This window comes from Tauraco erythrolophus, chromosome 2, assembly GCF_009769465.1.
Source record: "Tauraco erythrolophus isolate bTauEry1 chromosome 2, bTauEry1.pri, whole genome shotgun sequence".
In the NCBI taxonomy this organism is placed as follows: domain Eukaryota; kingdom Metazoa; phylum Chordata; class Aves; order Musophagiformes; family Musophagidae; genus Tauraco; species Tauraco erythrolophus.
The window spans coordinates 39,717,224-39,739,388 of record NC_141466.1 but is presented as its reverse complement, the minus strand read 5'-3'; the positions used below and the strand labels follow the sequence as shown (position 1 = coordinate 39,739,388).

Below are 22,165 nucleotides of genomic sequence, written 5' to 3'. Positions count from 1 at the left end.
AGTCTTGAAATGTATATGGTGATAGTTTATTGAGATCAATTGAGTAATGAGTGTTCTCACCAGAAAAGTTAAAAAAAAAAAACAAACAACACATTAGTAATATTAACCAAGGCTTTTGTGCAATATATAGACAGAAAGCTGTCTTACAATTGGTCAACTAAATGTAGAATAAAGTAGTCAAAAGTATTCTTAAAAATTGTTTTTAATGGCTAAAAATAGCAAAGTTATTTACAGGAGAGAGAGAGAGAGAGGGAAAAAATGCTACAAAATATCCGCCTCATCTGGCTGAAGTTGATTCAACAGTAGTTGTAAAGTAATTAGTAGCAAGCACTTTCCATAAAGCTGTCACAGCATTACCACCTTGGAGGGCTGAAAACAATTTATCTTTAGAAACTATGTGCCTAGCGTGGATTGAGAAGGCAATATTAATGAAGGAAAGAACCAGGAAATAGCAGCACATTTAAAGCTGACTAGAGCTAAAATCGATGACAAGAGGCAGTCAGAAACACATGAGTAATTTATTAAGAAATGATAGATTTGGGTAAGTAGCACTGCAAAATCACTTCTTCTGATATGTGGGGTGAAGATAAATTAGCAGTTTTGTAAACTGAGCAGTTCTGTTGGCTTCTTTGACTAATATATAAAACAAGCCTTCAAGAAATGCGTTTGCTCTTTTCCTACCTGGCTTTCACTGCTGTGCTTATCCCCAAAGCTGTATTAAATCTCCTGGGGTAAAGACACTGCTAGAATTAAACTCTGTCAAGGCATTGCCCTGAGTGATTATGTTGCTAGCAATCATGTTTATCGGGTATCCCGGAGTGCTCAGCTCTGTACCGACATGGAGGGAGAGCACTGGGGGCTCCTCTCTCAAGGAGACTGCAGTCTCATTGGGGTACAGAGCACAGACCATTCGAAACACTGAACTAAAAGCAATAAAGATGTAGTTTTATTTAAGTCCATCCTCTCTTTGGTAAAATGTATGTTCATTCATACAATGATCTTATACACTTTGTTAGGGAATACAAATCACCTTCTTACGAAGCATTAATATATTTCCCATGCATGTGCAAGTGAGGGATCTGCTATTCTGTTATGAGTGGAGCAGAAGATTAAATAGCTCAGATATTCTCTCTCTAGTTTATCTTGCTGAAATCTCTCTGCACGCTCTTCACTGTCCTTCCACAAAATTTTTCCGTCCTCATTTGGAAACTCATTTTTTCTCCAGCAGGAGGCTCATGCTCTTAAACTCCCTAGGAGTTAAGCAAAGGTGAAACCAGTAGATATGAGGCCTTGCAGAGAGCTTCGAGGTCCTAAAAAAACTCCTTATATTGGCTCCCATTGGAAGAATATATTTAGAGCATATACGAAGAAGAACTTTGTGCTTGCTGGTATCTATGAGGAATCAGTGCTATCCAAATAGCAAAGATGCCGAACTCCTCCACCAGATTGTGTTGACAGGAATGGATTCACCTCGCCTTACATCCCAAGTATGAACTAAGTCAGCTAAACCTTTTCTGTGGATCCAAGAGAAGAAACAGAGGGAAGTGGAATACAGCAAGAAAGCCAGGACCAATAAAAAGCCTGCTATTCTCCTTAATCAAGAAATCTGGCTTGAAGTAATAAGAAAGAGGAGCTTTTACTAGTTAAAACTCCTCCTGCTGCATCTGATCCCTCTACAAAATCATTTTATTCTTTGTTCCTTTAAAACTCACAGGTTATTATAGTGTTTCTCTGTAATAATCACAACTTCACAAATTTTTAGAATTATGTTAAAGGAATCATTGTGAAAGATTCCACACTGCTTTGTCATAAATATTATTTTGTCATTACCACAAATCTTTTATCCTACTGTTTAATACAGCAGATAAAGAGAACTGAATGAATGTAATACCTCACAGAATTACCTCCTTGCTGGAAGACAATGCGAAGGTATAAGCAGCATAAGTGTTTTCACCTTTTATATTACAAAAATCTTGACATTTTGCTTTCTCGTGCAAGCGATGAATGGAAGCTAGTGTCAAAATATTAACCAAGTGGAGAAGTTCACTTTCCTACCTATTCTTCTCCCTCCCATTCTTAGTCAATCTTCCATGTAAGTGTGTGGTCACAACCTCTTCTCTCTGGTTGTGGGTACTGTTGCTTTTTTTTCTTTCAGCAGCCATAAATAATCTAATTACTCACCATGCCAGAAGCCATTGTATATGATGACCAGAACTGATGGTCAGACAGAGATGCAAAGTATCCCAAGGAACTACCTCCTTTGATTTCCTCAGTGTGCACATGCATTCATTGCTATATAATCTTTCTTCTATGTGATAATCACTGAGCTTTCATTAATATAATTAGAAACCCATAATTACTCAATGTTTTCGCTCTTCTGTATTTAAGGGACTCTAGTTTTTTCTATAAAATAGAGCCCTCTGTTAGGAATTTCATCCTGTAGATGAGGCAACTTCATCGCCATTACGTGGATCTCTATGTGAAGTGAAGAAAGAGATGGATGGCCTCTGAAACAACCCATGGCTAACGCATTAAAGGCATTACAAATTAATATCATGACCATAAGAGAAATTAATGTGATTCGTGATGCTGTTGTATAATAAGTTTGCATTGACTCTGTTGTACATGAACTAGGGCACTGTTGCTTGCCTAAATTGGAGATTCTGTTCTTCGCCCCTCACTCTGCATTCACTCTCAAGTATACAGGTTGACATGATCTGATATAGAGATGTAAAGCAAAATCTCCTCTGTCTTCTATCTGCTGAAAATATTGCTTTGCAATGCATAAGTAATCCAAGACTCTCTCTGCCTCCACTTGCTTTTCTAGTGTGACAATGTGTGCTCTGATTCTAAGGCTACAGGGAAAGAGTACATATTTCTGAAAAAAAAAAAAATCAGATTTCAATTAAATGAAACGGTAAAAAGTGGTAAACCGCATGTGCACACATATGTATCCCATTAACAACTTTCTGATGCATTTCCATCAATTTTTTAAAAAGTACCTGTCTCTGTGTGTATGTCTATAGGTTATATGAACACTGCTTGATTCTCCTCCTTCATAGGCATGCATGGACAGACACACACTGCAGTTGGGTTCAGTGTTAGGCTCCTGTGCAAGGTCTGGCTGGGATGGAGTTAATTTTCTTCACAAGAGCCTGTTAATGGTGCTGTGGATTGGATTTCTGACTAAAACAGTGTTGCTAACACTCTGATGTTTTAGCAATTGCTGAGCAGTGCTTACATAGCATCAGACCTTCATTTCTCAGTTGCCCCACCTGTCAGTAGGCTGGAGGTGGGCAAGATGTTGAGAGGAGACACAGCTGGGACAGCTGAACCCAACTGACCAAAGAGATATTCCATACCATACAACAATGTGTTCAACAATACAACTGGTGGTGGTCTTTCAAAGGTAGCTGTTGCTTGGAAACTGGCTGGGCAGCAGTCTGCTGGTAGGAGGTGGTGAGTGATTGCCTTTGCATCACTTGGTGCAGGTTTTTTTTCCTTCACTTATTAAACTGTCTTTATCTCGACCCACAAGTTTTTCTCACTTTTACTCTTCTGATTCTCTCCCCCATCTTGCTGGGGGGAGTGAGCAAGTGTGTGAGTGCCTAGCTGCTGGCTGAGGTCAGCCCATCACATTTTCTCAAACCCATGTTTTATTGGATAAGAGAACAAAGCCAAAGTGTTCTACATGCCTCTGTAGATGGGCATGACCCCAAGCATTGCCATGAAGTCATCCATGCTCTGGAAGCATTAGCGTGCCTCCTGGCACAATGTTGTCCCATGCTGACTAGCATTATCCCAGTCAATGCCCTGAGTCTGGGGTAGTTGGAATTGGCAAGGGACCAGTGACAGCAGGTTGTTTGGATGTGGCCACCTGATTTTAGAGTATAAAGAAATTTACTAATACAGACATTTTCTGTATCATTCCAGCTGGTCACAGGATGAGTGAATGCTTTCTAATCCACCTTTTTTGCAAGTACAAATGGATGTAGCCATAATACATCTTCAAAAATTTTGCTTTATCAGTTACTTTTGAAAAATAAGCTGAAGTTGTGAGGTATTAGAAGACTTTGGATAACTACCGTAACGTAGATACTATCTCCCTTTCTTGGATTATTTCTCTTTTTGACTTAAACTACTTCTCTCAAAAAGGACCATTTCTCACTGTCTCCATACTGCTAATCCTAAAAGACACTGTCCTTTGAGGAAAACTGCATATGCTTGAAACTGAGGGTACTCTTAGGGGCAAAATCATCCTTTTTCTGTTATCATTATTCTTATATGAAGACTTTTAAGACCTATGTATATAACTATGATTAAAAAATAAGCATAAAAAGAATAAGAGTAGGTGGCATATGGCAATGTTGTCATAGCTTTGCAAAACTATTCCTTCAATGGTTTCAGTCAATCATGTAAAGGGATGAAACTCTTACAGTTATGCAGAGAAGGAATATTTGCTGACACCAATATCCTAGACAAGAAGATGGACTGTTTTCATATGGCAGGATTATAATCATCACAGTCAGACTAAGTGAAAGGTAACTGCAGGCTTTGTTGTCGAACTTCTCATTGTAGTCATCATTTTGATTGCAGTGGAAACTCCCTAAAATTACAGCAATTTTATTGTTAGCAAATGAGATCAAAATTTAAAATAGGGCGAAAAGATGATCTGATTTAAGGGTAGAAATACTCAAGTGACAATCACATTTTCCTAAAAGAAAAAATTCTTTGACAAGTTTTTACTCATGTAGCATTGAGGGGCAACACAAGGCATTATTTTCTGTCTACCCAGTGAGGGCTTTCCTGGTAATTTTTCCATCAGGACATGAGTTTGCACTGGCTGCACTTGAATCCTCTTATAGGAATTTGAATTCTCACGTATCAGGCTCCACTGTCTTGAACAAATCAGGATCCATTCTCTTACCCTCTGATGCTGTGCCATCTCTTCAAGGAAGCTCCTTCTGCTACCCTCTGATGTTATGCCATCTCTTCAAGGAAGCTTCTTCAATTCCTTGCTTTGGTCAGTGCCCAGACACCTCCTCCTCTTTTTCTCAGAACTCCATGGGGAGCTCCCTCTCAACTGTGCTCTGAACTACTCTTTTCTTTAGCTGCAGTCATTGCTGACTCATGTATAACCCTTGTGCTTAGCTCAGCCACCCCTTCATTATCAATCCTGGCTCATTGCCCTTAGCTACTTACGCAGTCCCCCCCCCCCGTAGTGAACTTTTAAATAAATTAAAATTAGGAAGACTCAGGACCTTTGGAACACTCTAGCACAGGTTGCTCATCATTCTAATTGACTGTTGACTCCTGTATCCTTCATTCTTCTCCAAACAGGTATAGCCATGAGTATGCTAATGTAACCAAATATTTTTGCTTGCAACAACCCAAAGAGAGATCTAAAAATCTGAGTATCTTTTTTTTTTAATAAGTTGAAATGAACATGCCACACATTGTTGTATGTTATAGCCAAAAAGTTTTTGTTTGCTTCATTGTTGATGCAGTTGTCTCATTATATCTCTTCGAACCTGCCAAGAGCATTCATCTTCATTTAAGAGAGCACACTGCACGTTCCACGTTTTAAAATTTAACCAATATAGAATTTTCAAAGTCTAAAAATGGTTCCTGAAAAACAACTGTCCTGGAATCCGAAGTCTAACATCAATGAAGCTTGTTTATTATCTAGCCATAATCTCCACCTTAATTTACATAGTTCCCAAGTAAATAGAATTGTTTCTGACAGTCCAGAAGAACCAGTCTGACAGCCAGCATGCATTCTCTTCTCTTTTAAGGCCAAATTGCACTCTCATCAATATCAATCCAGTCCCTTATGTTTACACTGCACCTTCAGTTCTGCTTCTATAATACTGTTACCCTCAATGGTGTACAAGAACATAAGAACTTCAATGGTTTTCAGACACCAGGTTGATTTTGCTAGCCCATCAGTTAAAAAAAAACTATATTTTATCCACAAATCTATATTTTATCTACATATCTATATTTTATCCATCTTTAAATAAGAAATCTTTCAGACTTGATAATGCGAAACCTCACAAAGTTATTTTTATAGAGTAATTTTTAAGTATAGCATCACCTTCAGTTTAATTTTTTAATTGTCATTCCTCAATAGTTCACTAATGAAGAAGTAGTTTTAACAAAGCATGCCAGTGATATCATTTTTTTTTTTACCTGAACTAAGCATGATCACTTTATACTCAAAAGGGTTGATTTTTCAGAAAAAAAAAAAAAAAACAGAAAAAAAAGAAAAAAAAAAGAAATAAGAAAACTAGGAAAGGGTATTCTCTGACACAGTGAAACATCACTATTACAACACAGTGATAGCAATTTGGGATTTAATCAGTCAGGAAGAGGTTGAAAAACTTGTATTTGAATTGATTTTATACTTCAGAGTTGTAAAGGGCTTGTTTTCTGTCTGCCTGAAAACCTGCTGTTCTGAGCTTCATAAACTTCACAACACATTCATGTGAAGACATAGTTAAAATACTTAGTTGTTTTATCTTGAGAGAGTTGTCATTTACCTTGTTTAAAGTGTTTAACATCAAAGCCAATAGAATAAATTCATGATGTGAAGTAGGCCATATTCACTTACTAGAAAAACATTCATCCAATACTTTGTGAACATTTAAAACACTTAGGATAAGATGTAAGTTCACAAGCCTCTGCTCATGCCCCTTTCATCCCTTATTCTATATATGCTATTTATATCCCACAATATAAAGCCCACTTAAATTAATGGGAGTCTTTCCATTGACTTTTGAATTAATCCTGTAAACAATTAGAGGATCCTATTCCTTCGTTTACTGCCTGTCCAGAAAAATATACATGTCCTGGCTGAAAACAGGACAACAGCACAAAGGCAAAAAAGGAAGAGCTTCCCTTGCCAGGTTTTGTAATCGAAGAAATTAATTTGCATCTGAGTAACCTGTTCTATGATATTGCTTGTGCTGAGCTCATTTGCTTGAATATAACCTAGCAATAACAATCCAAACCAAGAGGAAGACTAAAATGAGTATGAGCGTAAAGAAACTGTATGAGAACAGTCTCCCAGCTGGCTTTCAATTTACAGTAGGCATGTCACCAAGAAAGCAATTTCGAGTTAACACATTACAAACCTGTGCATTGCTCTGACAATCTCCAGAGAATGCTGTAAGTGACACAGAATGAATTTTACTGTCCCGTATGTTAGTAATAACTGAGCATATTATGAATTATCCAGTTGGACGTCTTGCCGCTATCCCAGCCAGTAACCGAAATGAGCCACAAATATTTCTGTAGCCCCGAGGCAAATCAGACCAATATGGCTTGCATCCAGTACAACCCAGCCCTCCAGGGAAGGAGGACAGTTGTGTGCAAACTGACCATCAGGCAGGGTTTCTGGCACAGGCTCTCCTTCAGTCTGTGCATGGACCTGGTCTGGGAGAGCACATTTTGGCCCAGGTCAAAACTGTGCCAAGGAAATCACTAGCAGTTTAGCAGCATGAATCACATACCAGTGCATAAAGGATGCCTTTACTGGTACGAGCGTAGACAGATTCTGCCATATGACAGAGCAAGGAAGGTTTGCATATGCAGCAAACTACTTTCATGAATTCTTTTCCATCTGAAAAATCAGGAGCCTATCCCTTCACATCCAGTTAATAGAACGATTTTGTACTGTGCACATTATAAGGTCTGGAGAAGAATAGCGGCTAGTCAAGGAATTCGTTTGGATAAAATCCAGCAATTCTCTACAGATATAACCAAGGGATACCGAAGTACAACTATATGGTATCAAATTTAAATGCAGAGTTTATTGACATGAGTGATAGAGGTGACAACTATCAAAGGAGAACTTTGAAGAAAAGTAGCTGTAAAGGAAAGACACTAAAAAGAAGACTCCATATACTTTTAGTGGATTAGATATGAATAGCACCTCTGTTGCTGGACTGTTGAGAAAAAATGGGAGACATTCTGACTGATCTTCATAAGTTAAGTGTTAGTACAGATTGTGAATGCTTTACTCACAGAGAGGTAATTTTCAGAAATACCTTAGAGGTAAACGTTGGAAAAAGACGAGCAGGAATTGAATCTGTCAGTAAAGCATCTAGAGAAACTTTAGGTGAAAATAAGAAGACGGGTATTTAAAGTGTGTCTGGAAAGTGCAAATGCATTGCACTAGGATCACTAAGGTTAGACTTCAGATAAGAGGACAGACTACAGAAGAGAAGACAAGATATGACAGACAAATAAACCTTAAATCAAAATAGTTTAACAGATTATACTTCACCCTGTGACTGGGCACATGTAGTGGCCCCAAAGTTTAGCTACAGTTGTGATAATTTGCGCATGATATCAAGAAAAAAAAATCAAAACTTGATACTGACAATATCTTCCTGTGGCATTGAGGTGCTGTTAATGATGCAGATGTCCTTTGTGAGACTGTATTTGTAATCTAAACCAAAGGAACTGCAGAAACAGCCGGGTCATTTACAGCCAGCTTATAAGCTATGTATCGGCACCTAGAAAGGCATCTTGCTTGTTGTAGGCAAACAAAAGTGATTGAGTGGAAGAACAAAAAATTGAGTGTTCTTAGTTCTATCACCCATTACCTGTACTGAGGAGATCACGTAACTACTCAAAACCCACTGCTGTTGCACTAAAAAATTAGCTTGCTCTAAAAATCCAACTAAGGGTAGCTATTCACATTGTCTTGTACATCATGCAGAATCCTGCAGTAGAATAATTGTGCATATCTCTTCACATGAATGTTCATGAAGTCAAATGCTAATTATTTTGGGTTATCATGTCAGATATCAGAACACAATGTGATGAAATTAAACCACTTGAGCCTTCAAATTCTAAGTACATTGGAGAAGATTTTTGGAAGATCTAGAAGTTCGTCTATAGTTAATTAAAGTAAATAGTTTCACAGCTGTTGGTTTAAAATATGAATTACATTATTTTAGAACCATTCCTTCCCTTATAGTGCAATTTCCAATCTAGGGTATCAGATTTTCTCAACTCTTTGCTTTAACAAGTAGGGTTAGCAGTATTCAAGCCTGGCAAAATAACAGAACATGGGAGTTTCTAAATGAATCTTCAAAGCTTTATGCTGCCAGTAATATTAATGATCCTGGAAGGGAAACCTGAAAGTCTACAGCTATGACTTCTCAGGTGTTTTAAGATCCTAACAGTTTCAAATATGCTTGCAAATGAAGAGACAGCCTTCCTTACCATGTTTTTGTGACATTGAAAATCTTTCCTCCTTTCTAGAAAAACACTCCAGAGATGCAAACTCTTACTTCTTTGTCCCACAGCATCTGAAAGTCTATCTACTAATTCATCGCAGTTTAGTCTAGAAATTAAGATTCAATCTAGAATTCAGTATTATTTGACCAGTATACTGTATCCCTGTATTCTGACAGTGTCTGCCACTCCTGAGACAAAGGTACTGTGTTGTACAAATAATTTTAAATATAAATAATAATTAAAAAGCAAATAAAGAGTAATAAGCAATATGTTCCTTTATGAATTTATATTGCTAATTTAAAGAAGGAAAAGATAAACTATTTTATAGTTAAGGACTTGAGAGTCATAAAAAGACAATAAAATATATGTTTTGACATAGAGTTGTATTTCTGCGTTTTGCTATGTCCTTTGCATTCTCTTTGTTTTGTTTGTTCATTGTTTCATATATTCTTTATTGTGGTCTTTAAGTGCTCTTTGTTTATGTATTCAGTGCATGGTCAGAACTTCATAAGAATAAAATTAGCACCCATTTAATTTATCTGCTTAGGCTTATCTCCTCGGAGCTAAATCAAGGGCAATTCTCTAAGGAATTTCATTATTTAAGTGATTCTCTACTAGCTTTCATTTCTACTTCATGACAAAATCCAGCTGAGTGGATTTTAGCCCTATTCATTTAGCTATCACCAATATAGATTTCATTTTCATGTTCATTTTCCAGTAGTTTTGATTCTTATACTATTTATCAGAACCCAGAGACAGGCAATTAGTTTGTTGAAGGAAAAAGAACCTGTTTCAGGGCAAGAAGACAAATCAGGTGTCCTTACTTAACCATCTTTGTCTTTGTGTGGAAGATCTGTTCACACTGCTATTAAAAAAAAAGCACTGTTCTATTAAAAAAAAAAACAAAACAAAACAAAACAAATAACCAGAGGCTCCAAAAATAATGATAAATTATTATTTTGAGGTTGCATTTATGATCTACTTTCTGTAGTTCATAGAAAAGGATAAATGTTCTCTATAATATTCAGCATTATTACATTTAAGAAACTATTGCTAGAATAAGTAGCTTTGAATTTGCACTGTTTTTTACATTTCTCCATGGTGCTTCAGTACCCTCATTCAGAGTGGGTGTCTTACAAGAATGAAAGAAGGAATAATTTGATACCTGATGTGAGCTCTTGCTTTCAATAGTATGTTGTTTATTAAAAAGGGGTGAATGGTCTTAGTTGGATAGCCAAGGTAGCTAAACACTTAAGGCTCAATTAAAGCTTATGAAATTGTGCATTCTGAGGACAGAAAATATCCCTTCCCCCACTTGTAATTAGAATTAAATATGGGGAGCTGAAAACAACAGCAATAGGAGGAAGAGGAGGTTAGAGTAACAGTCTTGACTTAATTTCAGAAGCTTGAAGAAATAGTGTTAGGCTGTTAGAATTAGGCTGTTAAAATTCATTTTCTTGCAAGTTGACAGGTGCTCAGCACAGGTAATTAATTCAGTGAGTTTTAATAAACTAGAATTAGAAATACATAAGAAACACCTCCTTCTAAAGCAATGGGGAAGATGTGTACGGCTGTCTCTTGGCACTGACAGGTTGACACAGTGCAGTTTTCTGTGACTGATGGGCCAGAAGGTTTTAATGATGCTGCTGCATGTGCAGCAAGGTGAGGGGAGGTGGCGTCCCCTTGGCAAGGGAGAAGAGGGAGGAGAGATTGGGAGTAGTCCATGACCTGGTGAGAAAGAAAAAATACCAGTAAACTACCTGCTAAAATTGTGGCTCAGTGACCTAGAGACACTCAATGCCCCACTTAATAATAGACTTTCTTGAAAATTAATTTTTGTTCGTATTTGGAAACAGATTTCCCAGATATAACACTTTCCTAGACAGGACAGCATTGTTTGTTTATTTGTTTATCGAAGGGGAAAAATACAGAAGTACATAAAAGCCAGATTTCCAAGAGGGTGTTGGTCAACCATGCTGAGCCCATGGCTATACCTAGGAGGTGAGAGAGGATTTCCATGTGCCAGGACTGCTTCTCTGGCTGGGGAAGGAAGGAGACTGAATTCACTTCAAGCTCTGCCTGCACATGATTCCATCATCACAATCCCACAGCAGTTGTTAGGTGATGTTTTGAGGCTGATTTGCATCTTTCTGATGGTATGTGATGCAAATATACAGTTATACCGGTGATATAGACTTACCATCAGTGTTCATCAAAGACCCCAGTCTGTCATTCAGAAGAGTAAGTTATAATCAGCAGTCATATATTCCAGCCAAAGCACGGGTAGCTTCTAATAAAACTTGCTTCTGTCTTCTCATTTTGTGATCAACATGATCATTAATATTTCCACCACAGTTCTTTCTTCCACCACAGCCGTGTCCACATTTGTGTCAGATTATCATCATCTATCTTTCCTTCAAAGCAGGGAATAAATGATGAACTCAATCCTACCGTCTATACTCAGTCAGCCATAAATCTTTCACCCAAAAGACCAGGATTTGTTTGTATTTGCATTATTTATAAGGGAAATAGTGTATTTACATTCTTTTCAGGGTAATACTGTGTTTTACCTATGCAGTTTCTCCCTAAAAGATTCTGTTCTATTCCTCGAAAGTCATTTTATTGTCAAATTCTCATTCCAACAGAATGTGCTATCTTTTACAAAAACATTTATAGGAAAGCATATTAAAGTTGCATAGTGGGAATATGAGCCAGTTGGTAAAAGAAAGGACATTTCGGTATTTTTTATTGTATTTATTATGCATTTCACTGCATAGCTTTAATTTTAAATAAGGTATATTTTTTTTCATATACAGGAAACGTTGCTATCAGTCAGGCTTTAACAGGAAAGATTTTATGAATCTACGTACTTTAGGGACATCTAAACATAAGAATTGATGGCAAAATCTGGAATGGAATTACTAGTGCATTTTCAGGATCTGCTGGATTTTTCCAATTTACATTCTTTGCTTCTTAAAAATAATCAATAGTTCTCTTACATATAATTATATAGAACTCTCTTCCCCCAGATTTAAATAGACAGTTTGACTCAGGATTAGAAAAGAAGGTGTTTTCACATTTCTAATTTCATAGCAGAAAAAATCATTAAGTTTTTACTCAAGTGCATAAATTTTAGAAAGTTCAGAGGTCAGTATCAGCTATCAGCTATGCATTTGAGATGGAGCGAACCAACACATTTATTTCAGATAAGAATCTGAGAAAACGAACCCAGTAGAAAATTCAAAACAAAAAGACCTGGAAGTAATTAGGAATATAAAATGAACTAAAAATCATGTATGGTGTCATATATATCATATCCTTCCCAAATTTTTGTAGCTACCAGTCTTGCTTCAATAATATATGCAAGTACCTATAAAATTAAGCACTTGCATATTTTGTCCCTGAATAGTTTGCTGAACTGGGATTTTAGTTAAAAAAAATGACTAACCTTTTATTACATGCAAGTAAGATAGCTATCAGATTTGTATGCAGCATAAAGAAATAATCACAAAAATAATATCTACATTTGTCAACTACAGTTTTGCATTGTTAATATTGGGTGTGTGAAATATTTTTTTTTCACCTTGGTATAATTTTGACACTTCAAATTATGATAAGGATAAATTGTGATAAGGATATTCTCCACTTCACTGGTGTGGTTTTGGTTCTGCAACTGGCATTTTAAGCAACACAGTGGAGGGCAGATCATCATTTATGCCAAGAAGCTCATTTATATGAGCTATAATGTCAAGTTTAATTAAGGGCTACAGTGACAAAAGAAAGCTGGTTGCATGTGCTCAAAATACTGTTCAGATGACAAATGACCGACACCAATAAAAACTATTTCCAGGGTAATTGTTAAGGTTATGATACTTAAACCTGACTAAAAAGATCTTAGGCAGTCTATTCCAATACGTTAACATTCTATAAGATTTAAATAAAAAAAATAAAATAAATAAAATATAATCTATTGCCTTAAACTCAGATTTACAGCCAGGGTCTTTCTGCATGGAGGGAAAGAAAATATAAATGGCAATTAGGAGCTTTTGTGTATTCAGCTCTGTTAAATTTTATAATTAGTAAGTTTGTGACTTGCTTACCACAATGGCTTTATGATGATCCCTGGTCAAAGTAAATGTGTAGAGAAAAATCTGGTGGCATGATTTATTTTGTGTTCTTTGTCCCTGCTCTGCACACTCAGTATTTGGGAAAACAGTCAAAACCTCTTCTGCCTAATCCACATCAACATCATTCTTTCTTTCTCTCTCTGTGGCAGCCACGTCATAAAGGGGGAGTTGATGTTAAGAATAAAGGTCAAGATGATAGAATATGACAACTCTTTGAATTGAAAAGAGAAATGAGTGTCCCTAAGTATTCAGCATGAGCTTCTCTTTGCTCCCTGCAGGGCATCTGCACCACAACCACGGCATTTTTACACTTCTTCTTCTTAGCTTCATTCTGTTGGGTTTTGACAGAAGCGTGGCAGTCATATATGGCTGTTACCGGAAAAATTAGGACACGGCTCATAAGGAAACGTTTCCTGTGCCTTGGATGGGGTAAGTCCATAAAATTTGTTTCATCGGAATCATTGGAATGAAACGTTTAATGCAGCGACAATGCCAAGAATATCATCTTCTTCAGTAAACCTGAAAGACAGTAGTCAGCACGGTACTGAAACAAAACTAGGTTAGGAGCCTTTCCAGTTTACCTCAAGATCAAGCAATGCTGGTGCATATTTTAGCATTCTTTTTTAAATATGTTTTAACAAAATTTTAGAAGATTTTCAGCAAATAATGTAATATCAAGAAATCAAAATAAAACAAGAAAAACATTCACTGAATATTCATGAAGCCTATTCCTAGTTCACTTTAAGGCCTGTTAAATGTACCAGTAATTTAGCTACATCAAAGTGGTCCGCCGTGGGCAGAAAACAGTGTCCTCCTTCCTGCCAGTGCTTCAGAAAAACAGATCCTGCAGTGGCACTGTGCTTCATTAAATGATTCATTCCATGTAAAATTGGCCATTTTGCATTAACTTGCCCTGTCATTTTCTGTCCAGGCAGAACAGCAATATTTTGTTCAGCATCTAATGGTTATTACTGGTTTGTTTTTTTCCAGGTTTACCAGCATTGGTGGTTGCGATATCAATAGGCTTTACCAAGACAAAAGGATATGGAACAGCCCACTAGTAAGTCAATCTGAAATGATAAATTATGTTTTTAATCAACGAGACTGCCACACCCTTCCGGAATTACATAGCGTAGTCTAAAGGCCTTTCAGGTATCCATTCACTCTTGGAACTGCTCTAAGGGTCACTGAATGGACCACAAAAGAAGAAAAAGAAAACCGTATGCCTGTCTTGGACTGAGCTCAGCAAAGCACCAAAGAACCAGGATTTCTTGTGAGAATTTGAAGTAGCAAACCTTTTAGAAACTCTGATGCTTAGGTCCACTTAGATACCTAACATTTATATGGATTTACCAAAGAATCATAGAATCATAGAATGGTTAGGGCTGGAAGGGACCTTCAAAGGTCATCTAGTCCAACCCCCCTGCAAGGAACAGGGATATCTCCAACTAGATCAGGTTGCTCAGGGCCTCGTCCAAAGAGAAGCGTAAATGTTACGGTTAGCTTTTTCCAACCTCTAAACATGTCTAAAACTGTACTAGAAGTGCCCACTGGCACCCAGGTTTCTGCCCACCTAGCATGTACCTCGGCCTTAATGCCCCTGAGCTGCTTGGAGTCAAAGCCTTGTAGAAATCTCAAAGTAGCTCTCCTTTCCATCCCCTCTCTCCTGGAGTGCCTGATCCAGCCAATTTCCTGGGCGGGGCAGTACTTGAGAAGCCGCAAGGAGATCTGTGTACTTCATTTACGTTTTATTAATAGAGTTTCTGTTTAGCCACCTGCCTGGTTACAGTGTGTGTTTAGCACCCTGGAAAATTCACTCCTCAGCAAGGCTGCCCTTCGGTTGTCTCCTGCTGAAGAAGGAGCTTGGGCTGAGCCTCCCTCCTGCCAGCAGACTGTTCCAACCTCCAAGACGTTATGCATGCGGGAGTGCTTTTCCTTCAGTCGTCCTGTTTGGAGCTCTCCTCACGTTGCCTAAGAAATTAAGTATGCATCTGGACAGAAAGAGAGGAAATATGACTCCATTGCCTAGTAATGAGGGCATTCATCAGAGATGAGGATGAGTTAGGTCAAGTCCTCGCTTCAATGAATATTTAATTATTCTCCTTTGCATCATCACTGAGTGAGATCAGGATTCCCCCTCCCTCTTGGCACATGGTGGAGGAGGCTTCAAGCCCTCACTCCAGCTCTGGGTGGGTAAAGATTGAAAAACAAATCCTCTCCTGAGTGTCGGCTCTAAACACTGAGCTCTTTAGTTTTAAATTCTGACAACGGGCATCTTGCATTTCTTTTTTAATGAGAAGTGACTTAACTGAAGTGCTTAACTGTGGGACAGCACTTACAGCTGGCAATCATTAGTGAAAAGCAGTCTTAGACGTCTTTTGGAAGTTATATTGAGGACCTTCTCCTCTTGCATTTTTTCTAACTAATATGTGCTCATCTTGCTGGCTTTTTTATTATTTAGTCCTTGAATCAGGACTGGAGAACCCTTTAGGCTGTGAAAATTACAAATCACAATATTACAATGTCCAGACCCCATTGGGGCTGTAGCTCTATCCCTTGTAGGATCAATCCCATTGCATTTACTCTACTGAAGTTATTCGTGTGTGACTACTCGCTTTAGTTAGTGTTGCTTCCTGCTTCCTTCCTGGGCTGAATGCATTTTTAAAAGAGGATATACTGAAATATTCAGTCATAGCAACAAATCATTCATTAAGGGTAACCTGGAAAGTGAAGAAGAGCAGGTCTCTGTACACCTAACAGCTCCTCTCCCAGGATCTAAATTCAGCTGACACGGTACCATGGGATGAAAGCACAAAAGGAGGTGTACAAGGGACAATCAGAACCATAATGCAGCTTTCTCATCGTCTTTGCAAATACATTTTCTTGGCATTTGACATCAGAATTACTTAAGGAACACAGGGAATGCAAAGAATGGAGCTTCCTCCTCCATCATCATCTGATGTGCTGTCTCACTCCAGAAGCCAGCAGAGTGTTATGTGTCTCATAACAACTATTGGGCAGTGTAAAAGCAGAGCTCCTGTCCTGCTCCTCCTCCTATAACTAAAGCACTTGTGTAAGTTTTTTAACTGCTTACACTATATTTAGCCTGTTTGGTTGCAATTAGTTACACACATACTGCCATCAGAAATGCATCCTGTTGCATACTATTCCTGGTTTGTAAGATGCTATTTTTGAAAATGACAGTTTCAAATGGAGAAAATTAAGAGTGAAGATGAAGGAATTGAGTCCGGTCCCGTAGTCCCGTACACAAAGAGATTGACGGAAAGGGAGAAGACCCAAGGATCTTTGAAGCAGATCTCAGTTTCATAGGATATATTATTGATGGGGGTGGCTTGAATTGTTCACGCGCGAACCAATTCTGTGTCTGAAAGCTTTATTTTTTCCCCAGCTGTTTCTGTGAATCTAATAAATATTGTTGTTACCTCTCTTCAGACACTCAGAGCTATGAAAGCACCACTACTACAAGTTATAGATAATAAACCTGCACGACCTACTCATTTACATACAGTGCTAGATGTTAGTGAGCAGTGCAGTTAACTTCCAGGAATTCATTATTCGGTAAAAATTAAAATTCTGTTATAGTCATGCTCTCCTAAGAGAAGGAACCATTCTCCTGGATAGCATCAAACAACTCACAAAATGTACAGGACACAGGAGCAAGTCTACAGATACTTCATCACTCAGCAGAATTTTATGACCATGTAACATGGTTGCATAAAACCACTAGTGGATGCTCTTAGTACTAATTAATTTATATGCCTTTCTGCTATGTGGGCATCAGAGAGAAAGAAGACAGAACAGGAGAACAAAATAGAAACAACTATAAAGCACAGGAAAAAAAAAAAGCTATCAGGACAAAGAAAAAGAAGAAGAAGAGGAAAAAAATAGCAAAAAATTGACAATTTCCTTATGGTATAAAAAGATACGTGAGAACCTGCTTTCAGAAAGTCTTCAACAGAAAACGATTGGGAAAAAGTGCATTTCAGAGTCATCAACTGACAGATATTGAATACACTGCAATAATCACATCACACATTGTTGAAAATCCAGATTATTGACAATTCAGAATGTATAAAGGAAAGAGGACAACCTCTTCTCCAATGGAAGTCACTCTTTTGAAGAGCTTTTTTTACTTGAGGGCATAGGAAAGGGAGGAAACAATTCTTCGATCTTAAATTTTTTATGGTAGAAACTGTTTTTATTTTAGAAAAAAACTTGCTGACCCTTTTTTTCAGCACAGGTAACTGAAATTATGTTTCAAATACAATACATCAACAATTTCTATGAACTGATGTTTCTGTCTCTCAATAAACATGAAAATTTTAATTACATGTCTTAGTTACGCAGAGTGGTCATCTTCACTAAGTTTAGAAGTTCATACTGGTAGGGAAATGCACTGCGAATGCATTCCTCCCTCTTAGAAGCCCATGTTCTCAGTCTCTCACAATAAATATCTTAGCTTTTGGAAAAATAGCAAGAAAAACTACAGAAAGTCTTGAAAGTATTTTTCTATGACATTACATAAAAAAAAAAAAAACAAACCAGCATTATCGTTGTAGTTGTTTTTTGAGGTAGGATATAGAATACCCTGACATGTATTATCTTTTTAACAGTGAAGCAGGTATGAACTATTTGCATCAATTTTTCATTCCAGAATTTAGCACACTGATGCAGTTGGGTTCATGTGGCAGATTTCACATGGCTTCATTGCAACGGGAAGCACTTTTATTCTTTACAGTTAGAATTCCAGTCATAACAGACCGTTAATATTATGATGTACTTGCATTTAATTTACTTGGTTTCCAAAGTACAAAAACAAATTGGAGAATAAAGAAGATATGTATGACTCTGATGTGAATGTTTCTGGATATGAGATCCAAGTAAATTATTTGAATGCATATACTTGAGTTTTCTTATATGTAGGTGTGATCATGCATTCAAATAAACATGCAGTTCTTTGAATGTGTAATCACTGGGAAAATAGCACAGCTGCATTTACTTCAGTGTGTAAAGCTCCTGATCTTTTGCAGATATGGAAGGCTTTATATCATGGCGTATCAGATATTTAGAATTTGATTCTGTAAGCGCTCTGTGTTTGGAAATCTGATGGTTTTCAGTGAAAGCCCTCATGCAGTATAGCAAACTCTGCAAGATTAGTAGCTCACCAGAAAATACAGTTTCCAGATGCTTTAAAATATACATTTAAATTGTTTGCAAAATATTCCAGAGAATACAGAACAGTTAGATCACTTATGATTTTTCTTTAATGGGAATATTGTCTGTAAGATCTAATTCTAATAGCAATTACTAAATGATGTAAGAGAAGATATGTAGAAACCTGTTTTTTCTCAAGTGCTATGTTACAGGTACTTGACCTTTCATTGCTTTAAGTATAGAACTGTCAGACATTGTAAGCTGGAAATGGTTCTAGGTGCCTACCTGGCAGGTCCTGTTCAGTTAACTTGTCAAACATAGTCAGAGGAGATTCAATGACGATTTGCAAACTTATTTTCTATTATGCTCTTAATACGTTTTAGGCATTTCAGTATATGTATAATTTACATTAAAGCTTTTGAAACATTAACAATTGGGAATGGAAATAACTCTCGACTCTCTACATCATTGTATCAATCAAGTAATTATTTTTTGTGTATGCATATGAATCTCTATATGTAGGATTGAACATACACCAGAAGAATTTTATGCTGTAGTAATTATTCATCTTTTCTTGGCAATGTGTTATACTTATTTTTAATTTGTGTTAGTTCTTCTCTAATGTTCTTTCTAGCTGTTGGCTGTCTCTTGAAGGAGGGCTGCTTTATGCTTTCGTTGGACCTGCAGCTGCTGTTGTCTTGGTAAACATTAATCTAATTTCCAGTATTTTCATATTAAATGTTGAAATGTGGTATTTAAATTCTAAAAGCTTAGCCATACAGTAGCTTCACATTTTGCTGTAAATACTGAGCTCAGTATTGTTTAATTTACCTTCAGTCTTTTGAATGCATAATTCATTTAATTGTGTCACTTCTTTATAACAGTTATCCCTCCATGTTTACACAGTTATTTGTGAAAGAATAATGTACTGATTAGTGGCACATAAAACTTGTTACAAGTGTCACTGAGTTACTATCAGTAGCATCTATGCAGTTGTCACTGCCTTGTGAAGTTCAGTGACAGTCTTGATAGAGTGCTGCTTGGCAGTGTATCTCTGTGCCAGCAAAAGCAACAGGAAGAGTGGAACCAGCCAGCAAGTTCTCCATGGCTACGGCTTTTGAAGGAAAAGAAAAAAATCATTATAGCTGGGAAATGTTATTCATTTGTGTATTAATCTTCCACATCTCTGGAAATGCATTTAGGTGTAGGATTCACTTTGCCTAATTGTAGACATCTGCAATGTAGATTTCTGCACCTAAGCTAGTTATCCCAGCCATATTTCATTGCGAGTGGAGAAAAAGATGCACTTTTAGGGCTCAAACCATCAGTGGTATTTCAGGTGTCTACTTTATAGTAAGATGAATGGCACCGTACATGTGCCATCAGCTATCAGTCATCTTCTCTGCAGTCTGTATGGATTTTTTACAATAATTTGTCTAGCATTTTTCCCTTACAGATTTTGGATCTAATTCTTCATTTCACTCAACCATTTTTATACTAGGATAGCGCTGGCAACACTGGTTGTTTCTGATTTTCCCTTGCAAAAGGGAATCAGTCTTAGTAGTCATCAAAGATACAGCCATTTAGCCACATAGATTTTCCTGAAATGGATATTTACTACTCCCATAGAGTTTGTCTCATCATTGCCTGGAGTCAAGCCAGGATCCTTTTGTACAACTCACAGTCCCTGTCATGATAGAGGAGCCAAGGTTGTTTACGAAAAGCCAGTCATAATTTTCACATGGAACTGTATGTTCTCTGTGTAATTGGCAAGCTTTGTTCAGAGATTTTTGAAGTTCACAATCAGAATTTGCCCTACCATTAGCTAGTAGCTGTGGAAGGAGCTGTTCCATGCAGCTACTTAAGCCTAAGTGTACAAAGCAAAAGAATTATATAACGTCAGCTGAAAAATTTAAGTAGTGAAAATAAAGCGATAATAAGGAAAGCTGGAAAAGAGTTGGCAGTACAGATTGGCAACAATTAGGTATTTTGGCACAGGTCTTGAAAAATGTGTTTGAAAGAAAAAAAGGGATTACTCTTTTCTAATAAAAAAATAAGGAACATTTATTTAATAGATTCAAAACTTGGTATTACCTCTTTGCAGGCCATACAGAGACAGGTTCATAGAGTTCAATTCAATAATACAAATGGATAATAACAGTCATTAAGTTGTCCATTAAATGCCATTAGTATATCCAGTGAGTGCCAAAGTCTGACTGCTGAAACACTTGAATTTTTTTTTAGGTTAGGCCTTCAACCCATGTATGTGATCATAACACCATTTACTTTAATGGAGCTAAATAGACTTACCCCAGGCATTCCTCTGGCCCACAAAAAGAAGGGAACTGCAGTCAAACAAGGCTCAAGACTGGCATTTTGGTGAATGACATGGACAATGACTAATGTGCAGGAGGATGTGGAAAACCACAGACTGGTTCTGCACAAGTGGGAACACCCACCTGTGCTGTAAATGCTTGAAAAGGAGCATGGCTACGGTCAGCGTGTGCTCCGAGTAGCTCTTCCCTGCGCACACAACTCAAGTGCAGTGGTTTTCCTGGAACAAGATATATCATTGCAATTAAAACTGAGGAAATATTACAGTTGTTTTACTCAAGCTTCTGGCCAGCAGACATGTACCTCTATAACTTGATGCCAGGCGTAATTCAAAAACGAGCCTGTTGCAGTGTGTGTATGTGTTACCCATTTGAGAATACACACTTTTGGTATGCTCAGGGACAGCGTTACACAATTTCTGATGGAATACTCGGAAATGTAACAGGAGGCATTTGGCAGGCCTGCAGGAGCCTTTTTCTGAAGTAACAGGATGAAGTATTTCCTTTCAGGCACTGAAAGAACAACTGTTTGTTTTCTGTTTGACAGGTCAACATGGTGATTGGCATTTTGGTATTTAATAAACTTGTTTCCAGAGATGGAATCCTAGATAAAAAGCTCAAACACAGAGCGGGGTAAGCAACAATTGGGTTATTTTAAAGTACATTAAAACTGTATCGCCAATTTTCAGTTACAGATGTTCACCAAAAATGCTTTTGATTGTGCTTTGAACTTTTATATCAGTGTAACAGTGTGTCTAACAGATTCCATTCATCTAAAAAGCTGCTGTTGCATTATCCTGAGGAAATGCAACTAAACAAACTAAACATAATAAAACACAAGTACAACAGTATTAAGTTAATAACAATGAGGATTAAACAAATCCAAGCAGAGGTGTCACAAGAATGTCACACATGTAAAGTTGTTGCATTTAGGAAAACATTTTTATAAACTGTGTGTGCAGAAGGAACTGATTATTATTGTCAGCTGTCAACTTTAATTACTATTGTGGGAAATGTTACTCGTTTGCGTAAACTGTTATAAAATATATTTTATAGCAATATATGCCTTACAGAGGTTAATGTTATTCTGCCATTCTGACTATGTGAAGAATTTGCCTTTGTTTTTACATCCATATCTACATAGATGTATGTTCTAAATTAATGTAACAATTTCAAAGTAAAAAACCCCATGTTTTAAAAGCAAAAAAAAGAAAAAAGGTAAATGGAAATTCTGTGTTATTGATTATTTACTTACATTTACATGCAAATTCTGTTTGT

General features: G+C 37.2%; 1 protein-coding gene across 2 annotated transcripts in view; it reads left to right on the top strand.

Moving 5' to 3' along the window:
- ADGRB3 (adhesion G protein-coupled receptor B3) overlaps positions 1 to 22,165 on the top strand; it is a 470,155-nt gene that overhangs the window by 413,531 nt on the left and 34,459 nt on the right. For both annotated transcript variants that reach the window (XM_086608299.1, XM_086608298.1), the window contains 4 exons: positions 13,658 to 13,808; positions 14,370 to 14,439; positions 19,189 to 19,255; positions 21,435 to 21,520. In XM_086608299.1, coding sequence (XP_086464425.1) covers positions 13,658 to 13,808; positions 14,370 to 14,439; positions 19,189 to 19,255; positions 21,435 to 21,520 — 374 coding nt within the window. The remainder of the gene's footprint in view (positions 1 to 13,657; positions 13,809 to 14,369; positions 14,440 to 19,188; positions 19,256 to 21,434; positions 21,521 to 22,165) is intronic.